The sequence below is a fragment of the Mercenaria mercenaria genome, chromosome 5 (genome assembly GCF_021730395.1).
Source record: "Mercenaria mercenaria strain notata chromosome 5, MADL_Memer_1, whole genome shotgun sequence".
Lineage (NCBI taxonomy): Eukaryota > Metazoa > Mollusca > Bivalvia > Venerida > Veneridae > Mercenaria > Mercenaria mercenaria.
In genome coordinates, this window is record NC_069365.1 from 72,434,091 (window position 1) to 72,446,710 (window position 12,620).

At 34.7% G+C, this 12,620-nt stretch overlaps 1 protein-coding gene across 7 annotated transcripts in view; it reads right to left on the bottom strand.

Annotated features, from left to right (window-relative positions):
* Positions 1 to 7,737: 7,737 nt before the first annotated feature.
* LOC123557598 (uncharacterized) overlaps positions 7,738 to 12,620 on the bottom strand; it is a 41,141-nt gene continuing 36,258 nt past the window's right edge. For all 7 annotated transcript variants that reach the window (XM_053543922.1, XM_045349159.2, XM_053543926.1 and 4 more), the window contains one exon: positions 7,738 to 12,584. In XM_053543922.1, coding sequence (XP_053399897.1) covers positions 9,961 to 11,796 — 1,836 coding nt within the window. In that variant the 5' untranslated portion in view covers positions 11,797 to 12,584 and the 3' untranslated portion in view covers positions 7,738 to 9,960. The remainder of the gene's footprint in view (positions 12,585 to 12,620) is intronic.

Below are 12,620 nucleotides of genomic sequence, written 5' to 3' on the forward strand. Positions count from 1 at the left end.
TCAAATTTTCAGTTTTACTTTTTATACAGCTATTTTTGTTGAGGTCTTGCAAACTGAGCTGTTTTTGTGCTATAGACAGTTTGGTTCACTATTCTTTTTACACCGCAAATGAAGGTCATTCTAAATTCAAGATGGCAGAAGTACCACTGCTATTTTTTCTCTTTTCTCTTTGCTGTGACTTTAGCTTAGATTCCTATTTGGGTTATTTAGTATTCTTACGCCTTGAAAAGCTATTGAAAGACAAGTAATTTGTATTGATAAAACTCTTACCTTTTAGAATTGTATGTAAATTGGTATCTCTGTTCACGAATTCATACTTCACGGCTGGTATGTCCCAGTCCTAGTACATGTAATAAATTATAGCATGGTAATCTCGTGATACCCATGCAAAAGTGTACTTCATATTCAGACGGTATCGCTTGTTTAAAATAATTCGGTTAAGGGGAAATAACCTAAGTAATAATCTCCCTCTTTGATCAGTATGTTATATGTATAGGTTTTAAGTTGAATACAGCAGTTTTAGATATCAACTTCTCGCTTCGCTATATATATATACGAGTCTACCAATACATACATTTATTAAGTAATGATAGTGTTTATTAACTTGATTGTTGGTTTATTTAGTTTTTAATCATTTTTCTTATAGTCTCAAGAACTAACTGAAGCATCATCCTAAGTTTAGATATGTCAGAACAAAAAAGTTATTGTTTATTACATCATGTATTATAAATTCTAAAATTCTGTCATTATTTCCAAAGCCATCTTTGATAACATAAGGTATTTATTTATTGTTATCGAACTCCTTCTTTCAGGTGATGTTGAACTAAACAAAGGGCCTGAAAACAACCAAAATCAATGTCTATTCATTTTCCATCAAAATATAAGAAAGTATTAGGCATAAGTTAGACTTTGTTAAAGACTTTTTACTAGTGTTTCACTGAGACTCATTTAAGTAATATTATTACAGATAGATCGTTGACTATTCAAGGATATATGCAATGTACAGAAAAGAGTATACTGCACATTCCGGTGACTATACTGCCTATGTTTCATCAAAATTAATATCTGTTAGGTTGCATTTACTTGAAAATTATCTACCCGAGTCACTATGGATAGCACTGAGCAGTTAAGGATAGGTACTTATTGAATGGTTTGCTCAATAGTCAACTCTATTAGGCATCAGTATTTTAGACATTGGGCAGTAGTTTTGACTATTTACCGGTAAGCCATTCTCTGTGTAATACTATTAAATTATCTGGTATTCATGTGATGATATGTGCTTCCGGGTTTTAAAGGTGATCTATTTCATTAGGATTTTATTATATTTTTCACTTTCATATACTAATATTTCGTCAGAGATTTATTTAAGGAAGAGAAAGGTCCATAACGTAGAGATAGATTCCTGTTAGACATGCATGTTTGCTGTCTTTTATAAGACTTTGTTATTAAGCCCTTTTAAATAAGGGATGGGTATTTCGTTTGATTACAATATAATTTTTATTTTTCACATTTCCACTTGATAAATATCGGATCATTTCAAGAATCTGAAGGAAAACTGAATTCATTTATTTCCAGTCTATAAAGATAAGCAAAAAGGGAGATGAGATAACAATAATTTTACAAACTTGCATTTCTAATTAATTTTTTGCCTAAACATATAATTGTCAATGCATATCTTTGATAAATATCATGAATTTGTTATTGTAATCATATTTCTTAGGCATAGTAAGCTTATCAAAGTTATACTTGTGCTAAATAAACTCTATCTTAGTTGTATGTTTTTTTCACAGGAGTTAACTCATGAGGCTATTCAAATTTTGTATAATTATGTCCTTTTTCTTCTTCTCAAAATATAGATAATCAGAGCCAAGAAAAATCAAGTAAAAAATAGTCAGAATATATAAGAGAAATGATTAAGAAAACAAAAAAGATAATCTAATTGGTAGCCAGCACTATAGTTGGGCAATCAGGGTAGAGAAATCAAGTTTTAGATATACCTCCAGTGAAAATTTATCATGTATTCAGTGCTCATTGAAATTAAATATGAGTGTACATGATTAGATGTTAGAAGTTCCGAACAGATTCATTACTTGGCAAAATTTAGAGTGGCCCCCTGTAAAGAATTTTGGGGGCTTCTCGTAAACTTTTACCAGTGCCTTCTCTGTGCCCTGGTAATGATAAGTCACTGGTCAGCGTTTTGAAGTCCACTTGTTACTGGCCGTACATAGGATAGCTTCATTTTTCATACTTTGGGATCTTCTTCTTCTTCTTCTTCTTGGCGTTCACGAAACTTTGGGATAATAAGCGGTCCTTCGTTAATTAGTTTAATATATCTATAGACATATTGATGTAAATTGTCATAATAATATTTGTATTTAATATCCAGTTGAAATTCGATATCTCGAAGTCGCTTGTCTCGAAAATCTGGCTATCTCGAAGACATTTTCAAGTCCCGTCACGAAAACACGTACACAAATTGGAATTCGAGACTGTATTTAAAATAACGAAGGTAAGATAGAATATTAAGTACGAAGAGATGAAAAGGATAAGGAAAAGTTGATGATTATAGTATGTGTCTTTACTTTATCAATTCTACCTGCGTTAAAGGATATTGATATAGAAAGATAAAAGTACATTTAACGTATTAAGTGTAATCTACCCGATCAAATATATAATTTAGGATTTAATGGTGGTAATCTACTTTTATATGTACTTGTCAGGTTGATTGACAAACTTGAATTTCGTCTTTTACTGAATTCATTACTTGTTCGACAGTACATGTGTTTTAGTAGAGTTGTAACTTGAGACAGATTCTAAATAAAAAAAAATATCAATGTTTTTGAAAAATATCATGCTAATTATGTCGTTGCAATGACTGCTGAACAGTGTTATTGACATAGACTGCGACCCAATGGAAACCTGGGGCTCCTGTATAAATTACAGACTCCGGTATATACCGGATTCAAGCAGTTTGAACGGAAAGTATCTTAAATGTATATATTTTGTAACCATGGTGATACTAACCCTAACCTTTAGTCAGTGTATTATACATATTATACGCTAAATGCGTGCGGACATTGCAATAATTTGCGTATTTTTTGCCGTGCTCTCTAATTGATAATCACAGATCTGCAATGAGCAATACCGATTGGCATATAAGAAATAGAAAAATAAAATCTTAAGTCCAAATGCTAAATTCTTCGTTTCGCCATGTGGAAAATAAGAATCGTTTGTTTTTGCTTTTACATTTTCGGGAAAGACAATTTGACTTTTAACTTGCAATGTAGGTAAAAATGCGGTCCGATATGCTATATCATTTTGCTTCGGATATGCTATATCATTTTGCTTCGGATATGCTTTATCATTTTGCGATATGCTATATCATTTTGCTTCGGATATGCTATATCATTTTGTTTTGAATATGCTATATCATTTTGCTTTGGATATGCTATATCATTTTGCGATATGCTATATCATTTTGCTTCGGATATGCTGTATCATTTTGCGATATGCTATATCATTTTGCTTCGGATATGCTATATCAGTTTGCATTGGATATGCTATATCATTTTGCTTTGGATATGCTATATCATTTTGCTTCGGATATGCTATATGATTTTGCTTCGGATATGCTGTATGATTTTGCGATACGCTATATGATTTTGCTTCGGATATGCTATATCATTTTGCTTCAGATATGCTATATCATTTTGCGATATGATATATCATTTTGCTTCTGATATGCTATATCATTTTGCTTCCGATATGCTGTATGATTTTGCGATATGCTATATTATTTTGCTTCGGATATGCTATATCATTTTGCATTGGATATGCTATATCATTTTGCTTCAGATATGCTATATCATTTTGCTTCGGATATGCTCTATCATTTTGCGATATGCTACATCATTTTGCTTCGGATATGCTATATCATTTTGCATTGGATATGCTATATCATTTTGCTTCAGATATGCTATATCATTTTGCTTCGGATATGCTCTATCATTTTGCGATATGCTACATCATTTTGCTTCGGATATGCTACATAATTTTGCTTTGGATATGCTATATCATTTTGCGATATGCTATATAATTTTGCTTCGAATATGCTACATCATTTTGCTTCGGATATGCTATATCATTTTGCGATATGCTATATTATTTTGCTTTGGATAATGTAAAAGATGAAAATATCAGTTAATTTATAATTTACTTTTATTTGGTTACTTGAAAGTATAACATCATTTAACGAACTGATGTTAAAAGTCGCATATGAGATAGGATATCATACATAGGCAAAGTTGAGTTGGAAAGGAAAAAAGGTTATTGTTTTGATTAAAAGGCAAAAAGTGGGAAATGACGGAATTACTATTTAGAAGAAAATCAGAAGTTCAATGTTCAGGTGAGTGGTATGAAAGCTAAAACATTTTAAAACATGAGTTGTATACTGATGACGATGATTAATAGTAGTTATGTATTTGTAATGCAAATATGCTTGCACTGCAAATGTATGTCATATGTGAAGTTCATATATGTATGGGGATAAATTATGAAATGTACATACCTTATTTGTTTAGCAATTCATTGATAGAGAACACGAATGTGGAAGTATTCAGTATAGGTTTTATTACATGCTTTAACTGTACGGAAACTAAAACCTGTAGTGTGCAGAGTGCATACACATTTGATGTGCGGGAAGTTAGCAGCTTATCAGGTGAAGTTATCAGCCTAGCAGCTTAGCAGTCTAGCAGCGTGAATTAAAATGTTCAGTTGTTATAAAATTTGTTTTGTACAGTTGTTCCTAAGTTAAAAGTATAATGCACAGAATGCATAATTAATGGAAGCATTCAATGATGCTGCAGTTGTAGGTCAACAATTGTGTTTAGCATGATAAGGGTTAAAAAATCGGTATTGTCCAGGGAGACCATTGGTTCTAAAGGTCACAAACAGGTAAATAGTTTTCCCTTTATATTCTATATATAACTGACATTTTTAAAGAGCTACCAAACATAGCTAGACCCATTTCAGAGAACAAATCCTCACCTCATTTTAAAGAGTTATGATAAAACTGATATAAAATGAAGAGAAAAGTAGGGGTCATGTATCTTCGAAGAGATATTTCTCTGGTCACATTTGCTTATTGTAAAATCACATCAAAGTCACACTGCTTTGACCAGGAAGTACTACTCGTACTAAAATCGAGTTCCACTTCACCAAATACAACCTGCTCTCCCATTTTTCCTACCAAAATGTCAATAAGAGGGTCATGATGACCCTGGATCACTCACCTGAGTAATATGAGCTACATGTTTCAAATGTGAAACTGATGATTTTTAGAAATTTTTTTGAAGATTTTCCGATGTACAATCATGTAACCCCTGGGGCGGGGTAAATTTTACCCCGGGGGTCATGATTTTAATACAGTTTGTAGAAGTCTACTAGGCAATGTTACATATCAAATATCTAAGATCTAGGCCTTCTGGTTTATTTTTAGCAACTTTATGAAGATTTCCCTATGTACAATAAAGTAACCCCTGGGGCTGGGTCAGTTTGACCCTGGGTGGTCAAAATTTGAACAAATTTTGTAGAAGTCTACTAGGCAATGCTACATGTCAAATATCTAAGATCTAGGCTTTCTGGTTTATTTTTAGAAAAATTTTGAAAATTTTCCTATGTAAAATCAAGTGACCCCTGGGGCGGGGTCAATTTTGATGCCGGGGTCATGTTTGAACAAATTTTGTAGAGGTCCACTAGGCAATGCTACATGTGAACTATCTAAGCTCTAGGCCTTCTGGTTTATTTTGAGAATTTTTTTTGAAGATTTTCCTATGTAAAATCAAGTGACCCCTGGGGCGGGGTCAGTTTTGACCCGGGGATCATGATTTAAACAAATTTTGTAGAGGTTCACTAGGCAATGCTACATGTGAAATATCTAAGCTCTAGGCCTTCTTGTTTATTTTTAGATTTTTTTTTGAAGATTTTCCTGTGTAAAATCAAGTGACCTCATGGGGCGGGGTCAATTTTGACCTCGGGGATCATGATTTGAACAAATTTTGTAGAGGTTTTTTTTAAAAAATTGAAGATTTTCCTATAGAAATCTATGTAAAATCAAGTGACCCCTGGGGCGGGGTCAATTTTAACCCCGGGGTCATTATTTGAACAATTTTAGTAGAGGGCAATGCTACATGTCAAATATCTAAGCTCTAGGGCTTCTGGTTTTTGAGAATACGATTTTTAAAGATTTTCCTATGTAAAATCAAGTGACCCCTGGGACAGGGTCAATTTTGACCCTGGGGTCATGATTTGAACAAACTTGGTAGAGGTCCACTAGGCAATGCTTCACACCAAATATCTAAGCTCTAGGCCTTCTGGTTTTTGAGAAGAAGATTTTTAAAGGGTTTCCTTTCGGTTCCCATGGCAACCAGAGTTCTGCATGGAATTCAATTCTTTGAATAATTTTTGTAGAGCTTCACCCAAGGGACATTCTTATGAAGTTTAGATGAAATTGGCCTAGTGGTTTATGAGGAGATGTCGTTTAAAGTAAAAGTTTACGGACGGACGCCGGACGGTGAGTGATCAGCTCATCCTGAGCCTTTGGCTCAGGTGAGCTAAAAATACATCCACAATGAAATTTAAACAGAAACTAGCTGTAATTTAGACCTCTTTTACCATGCCAAGTGAAAAATTAGTGTTCAAAAACCTGTCCGACTGTCCGACTAGACCAGATGGCTCCCACGCTGGTTCCTTTACTATAGCTAGGCCTAAAAATGGTCCCATGATTGCAAATGGACCCTCATTTTATTGTGCACGCAACAAGACTGAAATGGTATTTATATTGCTTACGTAACGGTGAACAATAATTGTACTTTTTTAAATTTAGATTTGGAAATTAGACAGAGTGGCCTTTGTTAATGTAGATGGTTCCACGTCTGTCAATGGCTCCTCATGTTTAGTGCATAGAAAGGAAATGGTCTTTTATGATGCTTACTCGTTGGAGAACAGAGAAATAATTATCATTGCAATTTTATTATTTTTGATAAAGGAATTGTATAGTGTGACATTGGTACTGTAAATGATCCCGTGTCTGTCAATATCTTCTCATTTTTACATTCAAATGATTAGACCAAGCGACAGGACTGAAGAAGTATTTATATTGCTTAAACATCCGAGAATAATTACTGTAACTTTATTATATTTGATAGGCCCCATGTGGTTCTGGGACGATCTGTGTATGAAAAGAATTGGAACCACTGCCTTACCCTTGCATGATCGTAAGAGGCGACTAATAGGGTCTTAACACTTGGTTTTTCAGTAACTCTGTGATTCCAGCAGGTATGCAAATTTTGATTCCATACCCCATGTTTTTATTTCGATGTAAATGAGATCTGGAACCAAAATTTGTAGTCCTGTTTGGCGCCATAACCTATACTGTGTTGGTGCGCCGTAAAACCCAAATAAATAAATAAATATTATTATACTTTATAGAGGATGACCACTAGTAGTACAGATGGTCCCGTAACTGTCAATGTCCTCTTATGATTTTTACATGTTACAGAACTGAAGTGGTTTTCATATTGCTTAGAATGTTATTAACTTTATAAATAAGAATTGTAAACAAAGGGATATATTACTGGACTGCAGATATAAAACACTGGTTAAGAGCGGTTGAGCAACTGACCGGTCTACACGGTTCAAGACAGATGTGCTGGAATAAAGTAAAAAATTGAGAAAAGCTATGACATTCATTTTTAATATATTCTGATAAACTGATTGATTGCCGGTCAAAAGTCAAAAACATAAGCCCTTGGCCGGCAAAAAGCTTGTATTTTATTACACTGGAATAACGTATTCTATTAAATCGGTCTATATATCAAATGTAACACCGACTTTAACACCATACGAAAAATAACAAGAGGACATGATGGTCCTGAATCGCTCACCTCTTCCCACATGACCCAGTTTTGAGTATGACGTCGTTTTTCTATTATTTGACATAGTGACCTAGTTTTTGAGCTCATGTGACCCAGTTTTGAACTTGACCTAGATATTATAAAGATAAAAATTCTGACCAGTTTTCATGAAGATCCATTGAAAAATATGGTCTCTAGAGAGGTCACAAGGTTTTTCTATTATTTGACCTATTGACCTAGTTTTCGAAAGTACTGAAACTGTTTTGAACTTTACCTAGATATCATCAAGGTGAACATTCTCACTAATTTTCATGAAGATCTCATGAAAAATATGGCCTCAAGAGAGGTCACAATGTTTTTCTATTTTTATACCTACCGGCCTAGTTTTTGACCGCACGTGACCCAGTTTCAAAACAGACCTAGATATTATCAAGGTGAACATTCAGATCAATTTTCATGAAGATCCATTGAAAAATATGGCCTCTAGAGAGGTCAAAAGATTTTAATAATTTTAGACCTACTGACCTAGTTTTTGACCGCAGTTGACCCAGTTTCAAACTTGACCTAGATATCATCAAGATGAACATTCAGACCAACTTTCATACAGATCCCATGAAAAGTATAGCCTCTAGAGAGGTCACAAGGTTTTTTTATGATTTGACCTACTGACCTAGTTTTTTAAGGCACATGACCTAGTTTCAAACTTGACCTAGATATCATCAAGGTGAACATTCTGACCAATTTTTATGGAGATCCATTCACAAGTATGGCCTCTAGAGAGGTCACAAGGTTTTTCTATTTCAAGATCTACTGACCTAGTTTTTGACCGCACGTGACCCAGTTTCGAACTTGACCTAGATATCATCAAGATGAACATTCAGACCAACTTTCATACAGATCCCATGAAAAATATGGCCTTTTGAGAGGTCATAAGGTTTTTCTATTATTTGACCTACTGACCTAGTTTTTGATGGCACGTGACCCAGTTTCAAACTTGATCTAGATATCATCAAGTTGAACATTCTGACCAATTTTTATGGAGATCCATTCACAAGTATGGCCTCTAGAGAGGTCACAAGGCTTTTCTATTATTTGACCTACTGACCTAGTTTTTGACCACACATGACCCTGTTTCGAACTTGACCTAGATATCATCGAGATAAACATTCAGACCAATATTCATACAGATCCCATGAAAAATATGGCCTTTAGAGGGGTCACAAGGTTTTTTTTATTATTTGACCTACTGACCTAGTTTTTGACGGCACGTGACCCAGTTTCAAATTTGATCTAGATATCATCAAGATAAACATTCTGACCAATTTTCATACAGATCCCATGAAAAATATGGCCTCTAGAGAGGTCACAAGGTTTTTCTATTATTTGACCTACTGACCTAGTTTTTGACGGCACGTTACCCAATTTTGAACTTGACCTAGATATCATCAAGATGAACATTCTGACCAATTTTCATGAAGATCTCATGAAATATATGACCTCTAGAGAGGTCACAAGGTTTTTCTATTTTTAGACCTACTGACCTAGTTTTTGACGGCACGTGACCCAGTTTCAAACTGGACCTAGATATCATCAAGGTGAACATTTTGACCAATTTTCATGAAGATCTTGTGAAATATATGGCCTCTAGAGAGGTCACAAGGTTTTTCTATTTTTAGACCTACTGACCTAGTTTTTTGACGGCACGTAACCCAGTTTCGAACTTGACCTAGATATCATCAAGATGAACATTCTGACCAACTTTCATAAAGATCCCATGAAAAATGTGACCTCTAGAGTGGTCACAAGCAACAGTTAACGGACGCACGCACGCACGCACGGACGCACGCACGGACGACGGACGACGGACACCGCGCGATCACAAAAGCTCACCTTGTCACTTTGTGACAGGTGAGCTTACAAAACAAATGAAATCTGACTAGCTTAAATGTAGGCAGTTTGTGTCCTCTCTATACTACATAGAAGGTATTTCAATAACCTTACTAGTTAATGTCATTTTTAAGGAATTAATGCGCAGTAATTTGGCTATCTACACGGGGATTGGTCTATATACCATTTCTGGCGTGAGATCAACTTTTGGGCATGTTCTACTTTCTGTCCATACATAGTCTAAAACGTCGGCATTTAGTTCGTGTGCCGTTATTATTTGGTTTCTGTAGGTACACGGATCAAAGTCAACTCGAGTGTTTTTAAATCCATCCAGTAAAACTGGATGTATTCCTAATTTCTTAACACATATTGCAACATACACGTCCTCAAGATAGAAAAATGGCACATTTGGTGATTGTCGAAGTACTCCGGAAACAACATCACGTGACATTACATATCCGGTTCCACTGCACATAGAGGGGAACAGACTATGTCGATATTGTACGAAAGAAACGTACCATTTCGAGTTCGAATCTCTGTGTGGAGAACTAGGTCCCCAGCACATACCCCCTATGAATTTTTCACTAGGAGCCGCTTTGAGTAACAGGGGAAGTAATTCTGTATTAATGTACATGTCATCATCAGTTTTCATGACATATTTTGCCTGCTTACAGTAATCTTCACTCCACAGCAATGAAGACATAGTTTTATAGGTCAAATTTGCATAGGTATCAACAAAGTCCATTTGAATTATGTCATGAAATTCTTCACTTTCTTCTAGCAGGTTTTCGTTTTCATCGGAATCATGCCTGTTTCCGAATACAAACACTAACTTCATTTTTGAGTCCGGTTTATTGCAACCACCACACCAAGTTTTTCGTATAGCATTTCTAGAATCCTTCCTTGCAACAGTTGATGCTATCATAAACAGAAGTTCAACATCACCATCGCACAAGTTTGGTTCATTTATTATCTTTCTAAAATTCTTTTCGAAACATCCAGCACATACATCTGGACGACTAGTTACATCTGAATCGAGGTTGTAGCTATTATGTGTATCCTGGTGATTATGCGGCATCAAAAACGCACTGTTTATTAATCCCAGATTTTGAAGTCGGCTTTTAATGCGTTTAAACGTGTTGATGTCCCTTTCTGTCGGCAACTGGCCATTATCTTTAATTCTAGTGACATGGTGTTTTGGTCGCGTGACACGTGTCTTTTTACTGTGTATTACAGTAGAACTTTTATGATCTCCTGTTAGCTCTTCTTTAAGTTTGTGTATTTTATTTAAAACTTGCCGCGTCTCTTCCTTGCTATTTTTAAACTTCTCAAAATTGAAGTCTGTTTCATTTGACAAAGTATTTTGAACAACACTTTCTGAGATCAGTTTTTGATTGTCATGTATCACAGAGTTTGATGGTTTAGCTGTTTCATTTTTAGTCTGAGAAACATCTACCTGTCTTCCTGCTTCAGAAGTTTCACTAGAATTTTTGGTTCTGAGATCGTCATTATCAAATACAATGATTTGAGTAAATGTCGAATTCCTATTACTGTCCGGTCGTATATCTTTCACGCTATCTTCCATTGTCTCAACATATTTCTTTTTGATTATGGTTTCATTCCTTTTGTGTACATGTATTGTTGATTTAAGCTTTAAATAATCGTTTTCCTCACCGCTTTCCTTTCCTGTTTCGCTTCTCATTTTAGTCTTTCTGATATGGTCCGCGGTAAGTGTTCTAGTTGCATCCTCATGAAAGTTCGCTAACGTTCGTTCTGTCATTCTGACATCGGGTGATTCTGTTATTCTGATATCGGGCGACTGCAGTTTGGCTATTCTGACTTGGGAAATTTCGCTAGATATTCTATAAATATTCTCCGTTATGTTCCAGTTGTAGGAAACTAAAATAATCACAAAACTTAAAATTGCTATTATGAGGAAATAAAATTTAGTTCGTTTTAAATTTGATGACATGTTAAAGTAAAATATATGTGTCATATTTCAGAAAATTTCACTTTCCTCTTGCTTTCAACACTATATATACGTTGCGCTGGACTCCCGTCGGACAATTTGAACTACTTAATCATTTCCACTCATCAGTTAGTTTTGCATTCAACTTAATCCGTATACTGAAACTCCATTGAATAACAAGTGCAAGGAATACGTTCAAAACATTATTTCGAATAAAGTTAGCATCCAAATTACAGCTCCTAAGTTTAATCCTGATAAATTTCAGTTTTCGTTCTCATCCGTGTCACGTATAACATTACGTCTAATATAAGGGTTTAATATTGTTTTTACAATATCATGATTATATATCTGTTTGAAAGGTTATCATTTAAACACCACTTCCTGGTCTTTCATTATCGCGCTGTTTTTTGCTTTTTTATATTCCTTATTTTTCACCGTGTCTAAATCAGAGGTTATATATAAAATCCTTCAACTACAGGTCTCATTCCTTATTTACAAGGTACGTTTCACATCGGAAAACACTGAGGTTACCATTAAACACGCTTTAACAACTCCTATCTCTTCTTGTGCGCACTTTCACTTTCGTCCATCTTCAGACAGAATGTCTAAGCATTCCTTTATATTATAGCGTCTACTGATTTGTCTTTCCGCTGATAGATATCTGCGGTATAATACGATTTACATTTTAAATTTGTGACTGGCTCAAGTTCAGCTTGTTGCAGAAATTCTTTGCAATTTTCGATTTCAAAGAATCAGAAAATCTTGATGGCATATATGGTCTTCTGTCTTTACTTCAACTGTTTGATGTTACATTTCTGTAAGCAGAAACAAACATGTTATTAATGAATTAT